The sequence below is a fragment of the Diceros bicornis genome, chromosome 27 (assembly GCF_020826845.1).
Source record: "Diceros bicornis minor isolate mBicDic1 chromosome 27, mDicBic1.mat.cur, whole genome shotgun sequence".
Taxonomy (NCBI): domain Eukaryota; kingdom Metazoa; phylum Chordata; class Mammalia; order Perissodactyla; family Rhinocerotidae; genus Diceros; species Diceros bicornis.
This window is the reverse complement of record NC_080766.1, coordinates 28,086,188-28,105,962: the sequence shown is the minus strand read 5'-3', so window position 1 is coordinate 28,105,962 and position 19,775 is coordinate 28,086,188. Positions and strand designations below refer to the sequence as shown.

Genomic DNA, 19,775 nt, shown 5'->3' with positions numbered 1-19,775 from the left:
GACAGACTAGGAAGAAGGACCTGGCCACCCACTTCCAAAAACATTGGCCATGAAAACCCTGTAAACAGCAGCAGGGCATTGTGTGATGTAGCACCGGAAGGTGAGAGGATGGCGCAAAAAGACCAGCCAGGGTTCCGCCCTGCTCTACGCAGAGTCAGAGTCGCTAGGAGTCGGAATCGACTCAAGGGCACTAACATTAACGACACTTTCATTAACCTACTTAAAGTTTCTCCTGGAATGCCCCACCGCTTCCTCTTTCTATACACAGTGGTTTAAAATACAAAGTCATTGTATTGGAATCAAACTTTCCTTTGCTCTTTTACCCCTCCATCTACATAATTCCCTACATTGAGAATTAACATTTAAGGTAAATAAAGGCAAGCCTGAAGTCCCTATCTTACACCTTTTTTATCCATTGTTAAAGTGTTAAAGTCACAATGCAGTGACTTAATGAACAATTCTGAAAAATGACTCTTTTCGTGTACCACATGTTAACTGGAACACTTTTCTTTTCCTGCTAATTCTTTCCCAAAAAAAGCTAGATTTTGGAGGTACGTAGTCAACTGACGCCAATACAGCCTTCTGAAAAAGAGGTTTTGATGTGTATAGACTCTACACAGGCAGTAATAATTTGCCTGCCTCCTTGCTATGTTATGTGCATGTAAACATTGACTACATTGTTAGGACATTTAAGAAAGTTTCTTTAAACTATCAAGAACACAGTCCCCATTCCTGTGCCTTGAGTGGAGGCAAGAATGTGGTTACAGCTATTTTATAATCCAAATGTGAACTGTAGAAAGTTTTCAAGTGAATGTAAGTTTACATTTTGAGTTTATATTTTTAACTTGTCTAACTTTTATTATCGGCTTGTAATAATAAAGATTTCACCTGCTGCCCACATGGTTCTTCAAAATAATAATTTTATTGATGTTGAACCAGCTTCTAATATACTAGGGGGAACAATCTGATTTTATTTAGACTAATGAAATCCATGATTTGCAAACTCACCGAAGCTTTGCTTTATAGTAGTTAATTATAAAATGTGCTAAGTGAATCTCTCCGCCGTAAAAGACTCCAAAATGCTTTCTAAGCTAAAGTCAGGCAACTTAAAAAGTCAAATGCAAATATTCCGATGGAGGCTTGGGAAGTGGTTGAGACACAACAGCATGGCTGCCTGTGTTTTGCTGTGGTTAGAGGGAGTTCTCTGGTTGTGCTGATCTGTGTATGACTGTGCCCCCACAGATGATTAGATTAAACAAGGCTGTGTTTTGAAAAGCTGCAGAGGCCCACAAAACACCATAGACCAAAGCCAAGTGCACAGAATCAAATGTCAGGACTGGCTGTGAGATGTGAAGTGAAAGGAAGCTAGGATTAAACTTGGTATTCACTCCCAAAGCCATAGCTTTAATCAACATGAACTGAGCACTTTTTCTCTCCAGTTTGGAGCAATGCCACGCTGTGTCTTTCTTGGCCCCCAGATAAAAGATGGAAATAGGTCTTTGCTATATATCCAGGAGCGTTGAGAGATTTAGTGTTTAATGTCAGTTTTTTTTGTTTTTTAATCAAATCTCAATTTGCATTTCTCTAGGGGAGACCAATAGATTGTCTGCCACATGTGTGGAAACACAACAAGTTGAAGGTGGCATAAGAAGTAAATATATCTCACACTTAATGCGTGATTTTTTTTCCTCTTATGATTAGAAAACTTCCCCTTCTCTGCCAAATCAAGAGTGTCTATTAATATCAAAATTTAACAAAACCACTGAAGACTAGAATACTCAGCAGTAAAAGCATAACAAACCCAGGATATCAGTGAAAACAATAAAGTTAGCTGCCATTCGCTGGGTGGAGAGTGACGTCACCAAGATGGCAGCGACTTAGGTCCTCCCTGACTTCACACCCTCACAATCACTCGGCCTTTGATAGTTGTCAAGCACATATTCTAGGCACTTCGCATCTCTTTTTTCATTTAAGGCTCACAAAATGCCATGAGGTCAGTACCATTAATGGGTCACCCAAGAAAGGAGGAAACTGACACACAGAGAAGTTTCTAAATGTATCTAAGGTAACAACAGTATACTGCTAGGGTAAACTTGGAACCCAATTCTTCTGGCTCCAGAGCCCAAGATTTTGATACTGTCCTATAATGGTTTATTAGTGTTCATTTTGAGGGAGATAGTCCTAAATTTGACTCAAAAGGATATTGACAAAAAAATTTTCTCCTTTCCAAATTACATAGTTGATACAACATTTACCATTTATGTTCAGTGTTCTGAAATGGGAGTTGAAGAGTTTTACCACTTCTCCACAAGGATTTGCTTTTGAATAGACAGGTCTGATCCAATTTTTGGAGCTCCTGTTTCCCTTCTTCAAGGATTCTAGATTCTGATCTCCTGTGAGCTATTGACTCACTTTTCAACCCCTGGCAAGACCTTCTTGCACTTTAATAATCCCAGCTGGAAAATTAGGTGAAATAAAAATATGACCTCATTAAGAAACAGATGCTTCATCTAAGCAGAGCTTTCTTAAGTAAACACATTACAGAGCTTCTTGTGACATTTTTTTAGAATGTGGTGCTGTGTCCCCTTGTCCATTGGTCAGTCTGGGGTCAGGAGACAAGAGGTTGAAATTCTGTTTAATTTGCAGACCAAAGTTTAAAAAAACAACCAATTTCCTTCCTGAGGTTAATGTTATAAGTCAGCCCTAGTTGTACAGTAATACCTGAGTTGAATAAGAAGCTGAACCAACATTTTCCTTTAAAGTAATGTGTCTTCCCCTGGGTGTACATTATCTCAGATTTTCTAACACCAGATTCATTTGTGAATTTAAGGAGGCAAAATGCTTTTTAAGCCTATATTGTGAATATAAAAGATGAAATTTAATAACATGTCACCCATTTGCCAATTTAAAAAGACAATTACCATACTAGAAAAATTATCAGGTGACTGCTATTTCTGAGCTAACACTACAACTCAGACTTTTGCCTTATAGACTTTGCTTTGATGTAATTTACCGTGAAATCCATTTCCTTAGCATAATTTAAATAAACAGACCACTTCCTGATGTTACTTTGTGTGATGGGCACTCGTTAGCAGGACTGTTGTATTTATGACGTGATTTAATATTGATTAAAAATAGATCAGTATTTTCTACAAAAGCACTTATGGTTTACACCTTGGTTTTTACTAATGATTTCAAACAGCAGGATACAATTCTGTGGTCTGCATCACTTGGGAAAATGCTGGAATAGACCATTGCATTATTCTCTAAATTCGCTCTGACTTCTGTAATACTGTTTTTTTTTTCTTATTTAGTGTATAAATACAAATGCCATTCACAAGTGCACCCACTACATAAGTGTGTTTGGTCCTTAATTGCCCCTGGATTTTAGGTGAGAAGGTACCAATTACATCACTCTAGAATTAAAGATTCACTAAGAAAAATAGTATTGGAAACAAGATGGCTTAACTTAGTGAAAGCCAACAAACTGATCTTCAATCTTTTGCATGTCTACTGATTACAAATGGTTCCCAATACAAATACTAATTCTTCCTCAAGGAGAGACTTCGGGACCTCAACTTTAAACCCTAACAGTGCATTGTCGCCCTAAATCCATATCTGCCTTGTCTCTCTCGCTATGAGGGTTTTTTTTTTTTTTTTTTTTTATTGAGGAAGATTCACGCCCTGAGCTAACATCTGTTGCCAATCTTACTCTTTTTTTTTGGCTTGAGGAAGATTAACCCTGAGCTAACATCTGTGCCAGTCTCCCTCTATTTTGTATGTGGGTCACTGCCACATCGTGGCTGACGAGTGGTGTAGGTCTGTGCCTAGGATACAAACCCAGGCCGTGGAAGTGGAGTGCAGAACTTAACCACTGCGCCATGGGGCCAGCCACTCACTAAGAGTTTTCACGTCCTCTTTTACTGAGGGAGCTCAGTTGTACATTTTGATGAAAATAATAGCAAGTTACTTTAGGAGTTATAAACATTTTCTCCAACACTTCTTTATATTTTTCATTTGCTGTCTTACTCTTTGGGGCATATATGTGTAAATCCCAGCTGTGCTAATCCTGCTGGAGGCTGTTTGTCAGAGAAATGCTTCATCTCCAATCCACATCTGTAGGTTTAAATATCTGTGTGGATGATTTATGAACAACTTCTCACTGGAAAAGGCAGATATCCTAGGCGATCAGTGACATCATGGTAAATTCTAATTCCCTTGCACAACATGTACCCCTAAATATATCATTGTCACTTGTGACATTGCATTTTAAATTTCCTAGATTCTGGATTTTTCTCTGTCAGTAAACTTTTAGTATCATAGTCTGTTGTCTCTCCTGTGAATGTCCCTTTAAAATAGCTTATGCTTGGGGCTGCCCAGTGGCGTAGTGGTTAAGTGCACGTGCTACACTGCGGTGGCCCGGGGTTCTCAGGTTCGGATCCCGGGCGCGGACTGATGCACCGCTTGTCAAGCCATGCTGTGGCGGCGTCCCATATAAAGTAGAGGAAGATGGGCATGGATGTCAGCCCAGGGCCGATCTTCCTCAGCAAAAAAAGAGGAGGATTGGCCACAGATGTTAGCTCAGGGCTAATCTTCCTCACACACACACAAAAAAATAGTTTATGCTTTTAGACATATCTTGCCATTTCAGGGCCCAAAGGTATCGACAAATTTCAGACTGACATTAGCTGTCTTAGCATAACTGATGGGGGCTCACATTTGAAAAAAAAAAACACTTCTTTTGCTCTTCACAGCCTTTACTATGTCTGTCACATCTTTCCTGAAGAGCATCCAAACATCCTCACACTGATCTATTTCAATCCCTGTCCAGCACTTGAAGGGAAGTCACGTGAGTCTCTCTTGCTGTATCCTGGCTCCAGCTACTGTGGAACTGGCCGCCCATCTCTTTGGGTGCTTAACTGTTCACACTGCCCATGACTCTCATTGCCCTTGAGAGAGCATGCCTCTCTCAGCCAGCCACAGACTTTTCTCACGGAAACCAGAACATTCCTCTGCCCTCCAAGGAGTCCATCACTCTCAACTGACCCTCACGCAGTCCATTCCTGGCTGACTTTTGGAGATCTTATGAAATTCACATCTCCTTTTAGCTTTTGCTGGAGTAGAACTAACATCTGTTCATGCACAGAATGGCAATCTTTTCTGATAGCTGTAAAGAGTTTCTTGTATGTATCTTCAACAGCAATTAAGTTACATTGATAAATTAGTAAATTTAGAGGGCATAACATTCACAGTATTATGCCAAATAGCATGCCAAAAGATTCATAAAATTATGCCAAAATATTTTTTAAATAAACTGCTTTGCTTACATAATTGAAATCTTTAAAATTACTTGCCTTGCCACTCTGTATGGACGAAAAAATCGAGGTACTCTCCTGGGCCCCTCCAAGTGAATTTGGTGTTTGCCACATGGCCTATACTTTAAATCAGAAATCTAAAATCTACCCTCCAAATGAAGCATAAATCCCTTGATGCAATAATAAAAACGCATGTGGAAAGTGCTATTTATTTATATAGGTTTTAAGGAAAAAGGCCATTACTCCATTAAATAAATATGAATATCTTATGAAATAGAATGCAAAAATCACATTTTTGTAAATATGAAATGTGGATCAACTAAACATCATGTTGCAGAGGTCACTGTAGGCCACTTTCCCTCTCTCTGCTCTATGCCAGGGAAAAAACTCAAGTGTGAAATTTCCACACAAATCCCACTGTGTCAGCTGATAAAGATTCTACCCTGGAAAAGTTCAAGAAGCACAGAGTGCATTCTCAACAAGCGTTTGATGTACTAAGTAACTTGAAGCTGTTTTGACTACTACATGAATGAAAGGTTCTGTTTTTCTGTGAGCTTTGGATTCCCTGAAAAATTCAACATACCACTCCAAAGTTGGGCAAGATCCTGCCAATCTTCTTTTGCATGTCATTTGGGACATATTTTATAGGCTATGATGCACGTTCATGCCTTTGACCAAATAAAACGTGAATGGTGGTGGGATGGTTTCTCAAAGAAAACTTGCTAACCTAGTAAAAGCTATTGAAGTAAATAACTACATAAATAGCATAAAACTGTGGTGCCTTGGAAGGTCACTGAGCCCTAGCCACTTAATTCCAGCCACAACAACAACAGCTGCTCAGTGGACAATTTTGTTATGAGGTGTTGGTGATTTAACAAGTTGGCCAAAAGTAGCTGGAATGCAGTGTGAAAGGTTTCATCTCTGTTGGGTTTTACTGCTGCACACTGGACTTTTTGGCAGAATGACTAAAGTTGCTGCCTTTGGCATTCAGAAACCTACAGAGAATGTAGTAGTCACATTCTGTAGTATTTCCTAAATTCTTTTTTAGTGGTTTGTGTATGATTCTATAAAACCTGGTAGAAAACACTACTAGGCTGCCTTGTCTACTTTTTAGAGTCTCTACAAACTGTTGTCCTGGATTTTTTTTTAGCAGCACTTTAGTTTTGTTGGAGAATGTGCTTTTAGCCTTAGATTATGTGAAAATTAATATTATGGAATAAAAAACAATTTTGTCAGATTATAAGAATGTGGTTATGTACTCTGTGAAATAATGCCTAGCTTGGTAGATGGGAAATGGCAGGATGGGATTGCAGACAACATGTATGGTAGGCTTAACCTGAACACCACCTAGCTGAGTGGTTTTGGGCAATCACTTACCTTCTCAGTATTTGTTTTCTCTTCAAGCTCTAACACTCCATGATGGACGTCTTGATATTTTAGACATTTCTTAAGTGTAAATGGGTATCTTTTCAAAATATGCCATTTATTTGTGGGACCAGTAAACATTCACAACTCACCAAATAGCTAAAGGAAATAAGGCAAAGCAAGCTTACATTGGCATGGAACTGGAAAGTTACTAATTTCTCTTCTGTTTTCTTTTTCTCTCCAGTCATTTTTTGTATCGCTACCTATTTACTTGGCCAAGAAAATAAAAGTCATTGACATTCAACAACCATCTATTAAGTGTTTGCAACTTGCAGAACATTGAGTTAAATACAGAGGTTTCAACAGTGGGTAGGGGGAGATGCTCTCCGATTTCATGGGGCTTATGGATGATCAGAGAAGGCGGAAAATTAGACAAGTAATCAAAATAGTATGTAGTGAGGGCTATGACATAATCCCACAGTTGCCTTGCAAATTCTAGATTCTAAATAAGGCCTTGTTTTTACGTATCATTGAGCATGTGTGATCCAGATGGATTATGGGAACATCTACTCCTTAGTGTAATTTTTCAGTTTTCCTCTAAATGTTCACCAAAAGTGACTGCTCTAACTACAGGCAGCTTTAATTTCCCTGGGGGTCTAGTCTCTGCATGAGAAGGCGGTTAAAATGAACTCATGTACAATTGGGGGGAAAAAAATCAAGTACTAATATAATTGTCATGGAAAAGTAGAAATGCAAAATCACTCTTCATTTGTACTTCCTATATTCTGTCCCTTAGGACATCTACTTGGCCTCTCCCATGACGATTCCAAATTCTGTGAAGAGAACTTTGGTTCAACAGAAGATAAGCGCTTAATGTCTTCCATTCTAACCAGCATCGATGCGTCCAAGCCGTGGTCCAAATGCACCTCGGCCACCATCACAGAGTTCCTGGACGATGGCCATGGTATGTATCAGTAAGGACAACATAGGCTCAGAAACAAAGCTTGGGAAATTATGAGTTTTATTTCATTATATCCTTATGACCTTTACCTTGCCCTCTAAGACAATGGTTGTTTAGATAGTGTCCAAAAAAGGAGCAAGGGACTGTCTGTGGGTGTGTAATGCCAACATCCTTGGTGGGATTGTAGCCATGGTATTTTTGCTTTTGAATTGAAAAGTTCAAAAGAGAAGCAGTGTGGGAGACCACACAGAATGCCTCACTAGTGCCCTGAAAACCTGGCTTTTATTCCCACTTTCACCACTAGCTTCCTGTGAGAATGCTGGCAGACATCTTGTTTCCCTGCTATTAATAAGACTCTCAGAATTATTTGTTACATGCCTATTACAGGGGTGTGGTTAAGATGTAGGTGACAATTCTGTCGGATTCTGTTTATGGCAATGTAAAGCCAGGAAAGGAGGCTCTTTAGATTTGCACGTGGAAGAATTTGGTTTCATCCTGACAGCAGGTTCTTCTGAAAGTGAAGTAAAAACTGCCGAACAGAAATAAAAAAGCAATCTGAATGGTGAGAAAACATTTTAAGAACTTCAAAAGGAAATGTTTGGCTTTATCTTTCAGGTACAGTTCAAGAGCGCACAGCATACTTTATTAAATTCTGTAAATCTAGGATTAGTGCTATAAATTATGTAAAAATACTAAGGAAGTCACAATTTTTAGAAATAATAAATTCTGACCCTTAAGTAATCTTTGAAACAAGTGGTTAGAAATTTCCAAGGATTCCTTATTACTTTAAAACACTAGAAACACAGGAGGATAGACTAATTAGAATTGAAAGAGATCATCAGAGACCACTTGCTTCAAGTTTCTCATATTACAGAAACAAACATACTCTCATTCCCTTTTTTTTCCCTTAAAATTTGTCTTTTTCTAAAACTGGTGGTTGAATTGAATATTATAGACATTCCTTATTATAATAACTGTCCATAAAGTTATCTCACGATGCATGGTTCAAAGTTGGATAAAGGAGAATCTGGGATAACTGTTTTTTTCTAGTCTCACAAAGTTTATAGCTTGATATTGTCACAGTTTCTTATTGACTTGGCCATCTTGAACTTGGCTACATAATATCAAAACAATTGGTCAATTTAGTTCTTTTCAGAGAAAAAGAAATTCCACTACGATTCTTTCGTATGTTAGTGGTGAACTGGTAATACTTTAGCTACTTGCTACTACTTCAATTTCCTATTCCTGAAAACAATCCGTGCTCAGCTTGGTTTTAAAATTCCCCTCAATACAAAATAAATGTTTCTTTGTTGGTTGAAAGGACATCCCAATATCTTAAAGATTTAGAAACAATACTAAAAATCAATGTAATTGGCTTTTCCTTTAGACAACTACATCATAGAGTGGTAATTTTCTGTGTAGCTCAGTTTACAAGGCTGATTAAATGCTGATAATGTCCTGAAATGAACGCTTATCTAATCATCTGCCTGTCTACATTGATCAAGTCCATATCTAATAAAGTCCTTCTTGGGTGGAATCTTAGTCTCCACTCTTTTTCTTTTTTTTTTGTTGTGAAGAAGATTAGCCCTGAGCTAACATCTGTTGCCAATCCTCCTCTTTTTGCTGAGGAAGATTAGCCCTGGGCTAACATCTGTGCCCATCTTCCTCTACTTTATAAGTGGGACGCCTGCCACAGAATGACTTGATAAGCTGTGCTTAGGTCCGTGCCTACGCAGGGATCCGAACCTGCGAACCCGGGGCCTCTGAAGCGGAGTGCTCGAACCTAGCCACTACACCACTGAGTCAGCCCCTTAGTCTCCACTCTTAATATTGCTTTTGCTGTTTTTTTTTTTTCCAGGTTTTCTGAAAATGAAATGACTAATATTTTATTTCAAAATCACACATTACACATTCCAAATGGTTGAGCTAAACTTTGAATCACTAAATGAACAGATTTAGTTGCTAAGGCAGCAAATACTTATGGCTAAAATGGGACCAAATTTTCTTTTCCTGTGCAAGTATTAGGTCAGCTAATTACAACGCTATGCAGAATTTTGTTCCTTACTGCCGTAATTTTGGAATGATTCATTTATTTCATGTTTGTGGAATTCATGATCTTACTTTCTGTGCAGTAAATAGGCTTTTAGTATTGTCTTCATTTTTTAACATTATTTCTATATTTAAAAGAGTCCACACTCAGATTTTTAAAAATTTTACAACAAATTTACATATTTCATACATCTCTCTACATCTATCCCAAAGGACCTCGTGGTGGATAACAACCAAGAACATAACTTTTTGTTGAAATATACTTTATTCATTTGCACTGATAAAATCTTATCTGAATTTCCCACATATGTGTTAAATAAATAAATTCAAATACCAAAATTCTTTAGGCAAAAAATTCTCATAATTTATGTGTTAATTAATTCATTTCATCAAACCTAGACTCTCTCACTTTTGAATATGTTGGTTAGGTGGTCTTATGTTTTAGCCAAAAAAACACTTCAATTTTATCAGTAGCTTTTAATGAATAAAGTAATTTCAGAATAAGGAGAATCAGAGGAAGTCACTGTGACGCAGTGGCAAAGCTCGGTTATGTTTGTTTCAACACAGCATGCACAGATACGGAATTGAAACAGCAATACTCTCTGTAGCACTGTCATTTAAATGGGAACTCAAATAATTTAATAACTTTTAGGGGCCAGCCCCGTGGCATAGTGGTTAAATTTCGGTGCACTCTGCTTCAGTGGCCTCGGTTCGCAGATTCAGATCCCAGGTGAGGACCTACACCACTCATCAGCCATGCTGTGGCGGCAATCCACGTACAAAATAGAGGAAGATTGGCACAGATGTTAGCTCAGGGCGAATCTTCCTCAGCAACAATAATAATAATAATTTAATAACTTCCAAATGGTGACCAAAAAATTGACATAAGTCAGTTTGAGTGAAAGTGTGGCCATGGGAACTAGTAAATGAGATTTTGAGATGATTGGGGTTCTGACATTTCAACTTCAGAGCTTAGAAGAGAACCAAGAAGAAAGTCAAAGTCCAAAACGGTGGAAAAACAAACAAATACATCTTTGTTGGAAGACTAAACTGATGTCATGAAACCATATCATAAACCCCTTTTGCTTCACTTGTAGGGAGCTACTCAGGCTTCCATTCTGAGCTCATTTATTCATATTTAGTAGAAATAGGTCTACTATTTTTCTGTTCTAAGTTTCTAGGCCACTAACAATTTTAAGGAATAAGATAGTCATGGCGGGGGTGGGGGGCACTTCAGACAGGTAAACTGAGGGCAAGAAGTGATATCATTTGACAATAAAGGAGAAACCAGAAAAGCTGTCAAATGCAGCCCTAAAACTTTAAAAGCACAGTGGTCGGACACCATTTTCCAAAAGGTCAAAAACCCCATCAGGCCATCAGGATCGCTGAAAGTATCTTTGTATTTCGGCATGATACAACAGTCAATACTCAGGAAAAAGTCATTTTCAGTTATTTGGGAAGATTCAATTGTGACCCTAATATAAAGGCAGCAAAACAATTGCTATTTTTAAGTAGATAGTCCTACAAAATTTGTACACTTTTTAGATGGTACCTAAAGGGTACATCATCTGGAAAATCCATTTATGTGTAATAGCTCATCTGTCTCCCTCCCACCTTCAGGATTGCTGGAGAAATGAGATCTTGCAGTACAATTAAATACAAATTCTTTGATTTGTTTTTAAAATTATTAGCCAAAGTAGCGGACATTTGTAGCACTCAACCACTGGCAAATTTAAATTCATTAATGCTGAATGTTTCCTGATTTAGTTCCAGCAAGAAATATGTGGCAATTACGTTATGGTTCAAAAGTCAATATGCACGCTCTGAAATAACTGTGCCTGCAGATCTGTGATTCAGAAACGGAGAAGCTATGTCTCCTGGGGACGCCCCTTGCCAGCATGGCCAAGATACTTGCAGACATTCTGCAGTGTTTATACAAATTAGCTCTAAGCTAGCTGGCTAGGAGTAAGATCCTCAAAAATAAAGGTAAGCACTGGCAGAGAAATTCTGCAGTGAAAGCAGGTTATTGAATTTCCTTTCTCAGATGCTCAATAATCTTGAAGCCAGAAATGATAGGTGTGTCCACTGTATCCCTAAGTCACCAGTGCCAGGTGATGAGAAAGGCCATCACCTTAGTTATACAGCTCAAGAACACCCACGACACAAGCTGCTGGGGAAAATCTACAGACAGCTTTGAAAAATTAACATGTAGCGTATTTAACGATCTGACTTTATAGCCACTCACTGAACACGGGACTTTGGAGATAAAATCATGTTAGAAAGCCAATTCTTGGAATCTTTTGTAAGTGTGGACTCTAAAGCTAGTCATATGACCTTAACATTCAGTTTTTAAGGTAGTATTCATAAAATTCAAAACCCATTATGGTAGTATCTTGATTTTCACAATAAATATGTTCTTTAAAAGTCTGCAAATGAGACATATTTTAAGTCCACGGTGACCTATATGTTTAAAAAGCTATGCTTCATCCTGTAACACAAAGAATTTTTAATCTAATTTCCTTGGCATTACATTTGCTAAACAGTGTACTTAACGCTTCTAACAGTTTCACAAACAGACCCCTTGAATTACTTTTGGTCAGCAACAATTGCCTTTGTCAGTGACCTTGTTAGTTTATCTGTCATTGGGCCCATAATACATCAGTCTTTCTTTGAATGTTAGACATTCAAATAAAGACCTGAATGAAGAGTTGCAGGGCCAGGAAGATGATGTTAGGCAATAAAAGGGGAGAGTTTGCAGTGCTGTGAGGCTTCTTTGAATGAGTTTCTTTATGAATATTAACTGATTTCTCCTACGCCATCGATATTTGGGCCGATAGCTTAATATCATGCCAAAGGAAGAGAAGACAGAAATAACTACAGTGCTAGACATAGGGAACAAAAAATGAAAAGATCAATCTTAATTCGATAATTTCCATTAGTCTTTGATACGAAAGACAAACAGTGCTGGAAGTCAGATATAAAAAACCAAAGATTTTTCTATTCCATTGACTGGATGCATGACATACCTCCCCTTGTCCCTTAGTGTAGTTTGTGGCCCTGGAAAGACTACCACATTCTTTCCTTTATTTGTCCATCACAAACTTTACTACATTTTTCTTTTTAATTTTTCATCTTTATGCATTTAACTTGACATGGATGGTAAAAACAAAAAAAGCAATATGCACACATTTCTGTTCTCTTTCTTTTAGAAATGATCCATTTATGTGCACAAAATGTTAAAACAAAAGGAAGGAGGGAAAAAAAGGAGGGAGGGAGAGAAAGGAGGAAGAAAGGAAAAAGCAACCTAGCAATTTGTGGAACAGAACAAACAGACAAAATGTTGACAGCAAAGCCCAGATAGGATTTCAGACTAGGGTAAATTCAAGAATATGTGAAGTGGATGTGAAGCAGTGGTTGAGAATAAAAGTAAAACAGATTAAGAAAAGTCATCAGTAGATTGGATGCTTTTAGAGGTCAATATAAATGGTACTAAAAGATTGATCAATTTCCTCTTTCATCCCTCCCCCAAACTGTACGCATTTTTTTAAATGGAAAATGTATATCTAATCCACTATTAGATTTTAAATATTTTATGCCATGAGATTCAGAATCAGGCTCTAGATTGATTCTTTTATTGACGTTCCCTTGCACAAATCTGCCATTTGGTAGAGATGTCTGTACCTATTTTATTGCAAAAGGACATAATCTAACATATAGATGAAATCGATCGACTATATATTTCAGGGTAAGCAGAAACTAATGCAGCAACAAATCCTAATATTGAGAACATTGGAGTAAGAAATTAATGGCAATTCTGAAATAAATCATTTTAAGCAAGAAAAGGTCATCTCCAGATGACCGGTAAGGGAAAATCAGAGAGCTGAGATACCATATTTTTAATAGCAAAGCAAATGTGTTATGCATATTTAAAACTTACACTTTCTTATTAAGCTTTGTAAAGAGAAGAGATGCTACATCTTGAAGTCTCTTTGTTGTGAGCTAATTTCAAATTGTTTGTGTTAGACATTTCTGTTCACGCCTCATCTACTAGTGAGGGAGAAAGCATGTCAGTGACTACGTGCCCACGGAGAGGTGGTCAGTTACTTTAGCTCAAGTAAAACTAGGCAGATCCATGCCACACGCACCCACCCACGTTAAAGACTTCGCAACTAATATTTAGTTACCCAGTCTTATGGTCTGTGCTTTTTAGTAAAATAAAAAAGTTTCCTAAAACTGCACTTTTGAAGAATTGGAAAGCATTCCTGCTGTCTCGGAGATGTATTGATGGTCTTCTAGCATCAGCGATCTGCTAAGCCTTCCCTGGTTTACACAATGCTCTTTTTTTATGTAGCAATGAAGATAACCCTTTTCATGAAGTTCTGAAATACCTATTCTCCCTCTGTCTTCTAAACAAATCTTGATGAAGTTTTACTATCATTCTTTCCTATTGACTTGATGTTGATGTTTTTCTTTTAACTTAATGTTTTTCCCAAAGTTCTCTTTGGCTGGATGTTTACTTTTAATGCTTTTTCTGGCTTGCCTTAAGAAGATTTACCCCTCTTCAAACGTTCTGGCTCAGAAGTTAAATAGGAACTTCCCTCATTATTCATTTTCATATAATGCCTCCATCACAGATTGACAAACTCTAAGGTATTCACTTTGAAGAAACTTGAATGTCATTGTAAAAACATTTGCAGTGTACTATAAATGTGCTGAATGTTCCGTTTCTCAGTGGAAAGTAGGATTTAAGGATGATTTTCTTTTGTTGAGTAAAAAGAATAACTCGAATACATCTAAAAAGTTGTTAAATATGTTGGCCATAGTAGCAACTATCATTATTTCATATTTTTCTGGTCACCCCTTCTATCTCTGTTAGCTCATTTTACCCTAACAGTGTCACAGTGAGTAAAGAAACATTTCACAGGTCTTGAAAATAAATTAGAGAGAGGTTAACTAACTTGGCCAAGAACACTCAGCCATTTAGTGTTTTGCCAGGATTAGACTTTAGACCGGGTGTTTCTACCATTAGGCACGATATCTATCATTTAAAGGATCCCTACACACGCCTGCCCTTCAGCAATAAAACAAGAAATCCATCCACATGCTAAGCAGAGGCAAGATGGTATATGATGAGGAGGGCAGGCTCTGAGTATAAAACCCTAATAGCTGTGTGACCTTGGGGTAAGTGATCTTTCTTTATGTTCTTCAGTTTCCCCATCTGTGAAATAATAGAATCTGCTTCCTAGAGTTCTTGTGAGGACTAAATAAGCTAATACATTTAGCAAACTGAGAATAGTTCAAGTGTGTAACAAATATTTGTTATTTTTGTACTATTAATAACCAGTGAATAAATCCTTAAATCAAGAAAACAAAAAAATGCAGAAATTGATGGGGAATGTGCATGCTCCCATATAAAGGAAGGAAATTAATGGTGTTAACTCACTGGGCAGGGATTCTTAGGGTAGCTTTTTGAGGGGAGATGAGGCATGTTTCAGCTTCTGAATTTGCATCCTGTGTGTGTGTGCCAGCTTCTACTGATCTCCCATACTCCTCATATTACTATGGAATGAAAGCACCAACTTGTTTGTGACAGACACAGTCCAAGCACTCAACAAACATCGGTTGTGTTACATAGTAGACACAAATGGGAGTAAAAAGATGAGCCTAGACCCAAATTATCAAAGATTATTTCTTCTCCCATTGTCCCTTTATTCTGTGACTCTTGAAAGCCCTTTATTAAAATTCTTATCAGTCTGGGAGAAATACTTTATTTAGTCTATTTCCTTCTCTTTATTGGGAGACCTTGAGGGGTGGATCTAGCTCATTTGTGTGTTTTCCCAGTATCTAGTATGTTTGCTAGAACTTTGTGTGTGCTAAGCAAATGCTTGTTGAGTGAGTGCAAGAATGAGTGAGGTATCACCTAGTTTATTATTTATGGAATTAGTGGAAAGGGACATGAATAGGCACATGAGGAAGAGGTAAGTTGGAAGTGGAGAAGGGGGTTTAGAGTGCCAAGGACAAACTCTGTTTCTCAAGGTTGTAAATGCTTGTTTATTATTATTGCTGTTGTTATTGTTGTTGTTATGTCCATTATCTTATTTCCTCTAAGTCCATCCCAATTTCTTTTTGTCCCTCAGCACAATGGCTATTTTCACAACTAATTACTACAAAATAATTTTATTTAATCATACCGCTGCCATCATTATCGATACCCCAGAGCACATTACCCACTGATAATCCTGGAGGGTGTTGTTGAGCGCAAGGAGGCACCGCCCAGCCTGGTCCCCCGCAGAGTCCCTTCTCCAGGGCATCACACTGCAGACTCGTGGCTGCGTCGTGCTTCAGCACCAGCTGGAGCGTTTCATTTTTAGATCTGTGACTTTAGTGGTTTGAAACCTACACGCAGAACAGTGGTCGATCTTGGTTCTTTTTTAGGTAACTGTTTGCTAGACCTGCCGCGAAAGCAGATCCTGGGCCCTGAAGAACTCCCAGGTCAGACCTACGATGCCACCCAGCAGTGCAACCTGACATTTGGGCCCGAGTACTCGGTGTGTCCCGGCATGGACGTCTGCGCGCGCCTGTGGTGTGCCGTGGTGCGCCAGGGCCAGATGGTGTGTCTGACCAAGAAGCTGCCAGCCGTGGAGGGGACCCCATGTGGGAAAGGGAGGATCTGCCTGCAGGGCAAGTGTGTGGACAAAACCAAGAAAAAATATTATTCAGTAAGTGATTTTCTTGTCACGCAATGCCTGGAGACCCAAGACCTGAAACACATTCCAGTGACATGTGTGGGTACTGTCACCAGCAAGCCTTATTTCCTAGTTAAATATTTTTCCTTTGGACATCTACTTGCAGCTTCCTTCTTTACCTCCAGTAGCCATTCTTGGTGATCAAAAGCTGGAGAAAATGCAGACCATAGCTGCTGCTCCCAGGTCATGTCCTGTAACAAATAAATGTATAGTGCAGACTCTGCCTACTTGAGACCCCAAGTAGAACCCCAAAATCACTTCATCTTTTTTGTCTGACTCTTTTTCTTTTGGCTGGGAAAGATTTGCCCCGAGCTAACATCTGTTGCCAATCTTCCTCTCTTTTTTGTTTTCTTTTTTTGCTTTTTCCTCCTCAAAGCCCCAGTACATGGTTGTATTTCATAGTTGTAAGTCCTTCTAGTTCTTCTGTCTGAGCCACCACCACAGCATGGCTACTGACAGACGCGTGGTGCGGTTCTGTGCCCGGGAACGATCTCGGGCCGAGGAAGCGGAGCACGCCGAACTTTAACCACTAGGCCATCAGGGCTGGCTCCAAAATCACTTTTTGGACATTTACTTTCAGACTTCTCTGAGTAAAGTTGTAAGAATACATTTCTTTAAATTCGATAAGGAAATAGCAGTAGAGCTGATACGTGGTCCACATACGTATGTGCTGAGCTCCAAAATGGTTGTGTTTTTCCCCTCATAGCAAGTTAACCTAACTTGAGGAGCTCAAGAAACCTATGTCTATGCTAGGGTAACCCCTTCTCCCTCCCCTTATACATGATCTACCTTCAGATCAGCAACTGCCACCTTCATTTTCTAGGCCCAAGCAAAGTATTTGTTGACTCTCACAAGATTTGCAAAGTCCCTGGAAGAGTGTTGCCCTATGCACGCTGCCTTTGTCTTTCAAGGCTGTCCCACAACCGTGCATTCTCAGATACCCTGACACAGGCAGCCAGAGGAAGTTCTTCACGTGTTCCCTGGGCACAGGAGTTTATAATATTCTTCCTTTTGGAGTCTCTCGCTTCCTGCTGCAGTGTTTCCAGGGTGATAGACCTGCGGTGTCAGAACAGGGCTCTTCATTCCCTGTGGTTATGTGCACATGGTGTGGGTGCACACGATATCTGTCACATTTCCTCTCTACAGGGTAAGGCTCTAATTAGGAATTAAGCCAAGCCCAAGTCAAATGCGTTAATGCATGTGGCAGAGAGTCTGTCACAGAAGGGACGTGTGATGTCAACAAAGGGACTAGAGAGCTTTAGTGCTAAAGAGGGAGAAAAGATGTCAGCGCAATTAAGTAATGCCTGGCGTCACGCAAAACCTTTAGCATCGTACATTTCATTAAAGATTCAAGATCAGAGTGGACAAACAGTTAACCACGGTTCAGCAGTTATTAACAGAAATGTACAATATCAGAAGGCCCAGAGAAACCAGGAGGTAATGCTTGCTGTGTGCTCAGTACTTAGGGTGACACAGTCAGATCCTCTAGTGCCAGGAGGGCCTGAAAAGATGAAATTGGAAATGCATTGTAATTCCAGAACATTCAATACCTATGACCATGTTAAATTCAGTGAAAATTTAACTCTATCTGTGATGAAGTTTCCAGTCATTGAATGCAACTGATTTCCAAATGTACGTTTTGAACCTTTTCCTCCCTTCTGAGTTAAAATATCTTCCCTTTTCTATTTCAGACATCAAGCCATGGCAACTGGGGGTCCTGGGGGTCCTGGGGCCAGTGTTCTCGCTCGTGTGGGGGAGGAGTTCAGTTTGCCTATCGCCACTGCAATAACCCTGCACCCAGAAACAATGGCCGCTACTGCACAGGGAAGAGGGCTATCTACCGCTCCTGCAGTGTCACACCCTGCCCGGCTAATGGTACGCTGCTCCCACATTCGGCAACCACCATGTGCCATGTGTCATTTGTATTCTAGCAGTAATAAGTAGGGGAAGCTGGAGAAACAGCCTATTAATCTTATACTGCATGGTTTCACCAGCGTGCAAATCAAAGACAGATATGTGAGTGATTTTTAAATTATTACTATAAACAATTGAGTATCCAGGAAGTGGGAAGAAAATAATTGCTGTTTTCAACTCTGTGTATCGATAAAATCCTTCAGCACTGGTGTGTAAAGAGGCTCTGCAAAAAAAAAAAGTTAGCATCTTCTCCTTAAAATTAATTATTTAAATGCACAAGAATATATCTAAGTTTCAGAACAGATAAAGTAATAATGTGACACGTTTGTTTTTTAGGTAAATCTTTTCGCCAGGAGCAGTGTGAGGCCAAAAACGGATATCAGTCTGATGCAAAAGGAGTCAAAACATTTGTGGAATGGATTCCCAAATATGCAGGCGTCCTGCCCGGGGACGTGTGCAAACTGACCTGCAGAGCTAAGGGCACCGGCTACTATGTGGTATTCTCTCCAAAGGTAACTGCACACCAACTGCCAGACTGTCCTTGGTGGAAATTATTTGCTAGAACGAAGGTTACAGATACCAAATGTAAATGGTCATTATTTTTTGGGGTGACTAGATTTTGGAGGGTTTTATTTTCATCTCTCTAGTACCACATTTTCAGACTTTATACAATGAATAAAAATTATTTTGTAAACAGAGCAAGTAAGTGTTTTAAAAGCTGTTTTTTGAAAAATGTAACTCTCTGTCAAGGAAGATGAGGTATGGCCTTAACTCAAAACAGCCATGAAAACAATTTGTATTTCTAGACACATTTGTAAAAAGGACTATAAGCAAGAAAACTTTCTATTTCAAGATCATCATCTCTGACCTAGACTTTTAAGTATCTTGCACCTTAGTATGAATTAATGTCCTTCTAGTTGTATACATTATAACATATGCATGTGAAATATTCCCTTATTTTTCACAGACGAGCATTTTCTAAATTACTGCATTTTTATTTCTTATAATCAGTGTTATGCAGCAATTTAAAATACTGTTTATCTAATTTGTACACAAAGGCTACATTTTAAACCACCTCTGAACCTGGCCTTCAGATATTTATGACATATTATTGACAAAAAAGTTAATGTCCAACTTATGTAATATAAACATATTTTATCTTTTTATTGAAAAATAATGTTTTCATTTAAAAAATATTATAGATAAGTAAAAACAAAAATATCACCTGGAAATATAACCATCTGGAGAGCTGTCAACCTGTTGAAGTATACCTTACCTCAGTTTATGTACATACACACCCACATATGCACACACACATATAAAAAGAGTTTTGTATATATACAAATAGGAAATATGTATATTTGTATACGTGATATGTTATTTATATACACTCACACGTACAAACCACTAACAGTCCATATACGT

At 38.6% G+C, this 19,775-nt stretch overlaps 1 protein-coding gene across 1 annotated transcript in view; it reads left to right on the top strand.

The window, feature by feature from the left end:
- The window catches only part of ADAMTS5 (ADAM metallopeptidase with thrombospondin type 1 motif 5), a 45,758-nt gene that overhangs the window by 16,707 nt on the left and 9,276 nt on the right, over positions 1-19,775 (top strand). The window contains exons 3-6 of the mRNA XM_058522967.1: positions 7,477-7,644; positions 16,126-16,409; positions 18,128-18,311; positions 18,687-18,862. Coding sequence (XP_058378950.1) covers positions 7,477-7,644; positions 16,126-16,409; positions 18,128-18,311; positions 18,687-18,862 — 812 coding nt within the window. The remainder of the gene's footprint in view (positions 1-7,476; positions 7,645-16,125; positions 16,410-18,127; positions 18,312-18,686; positions 18,863-19,775) is intronic.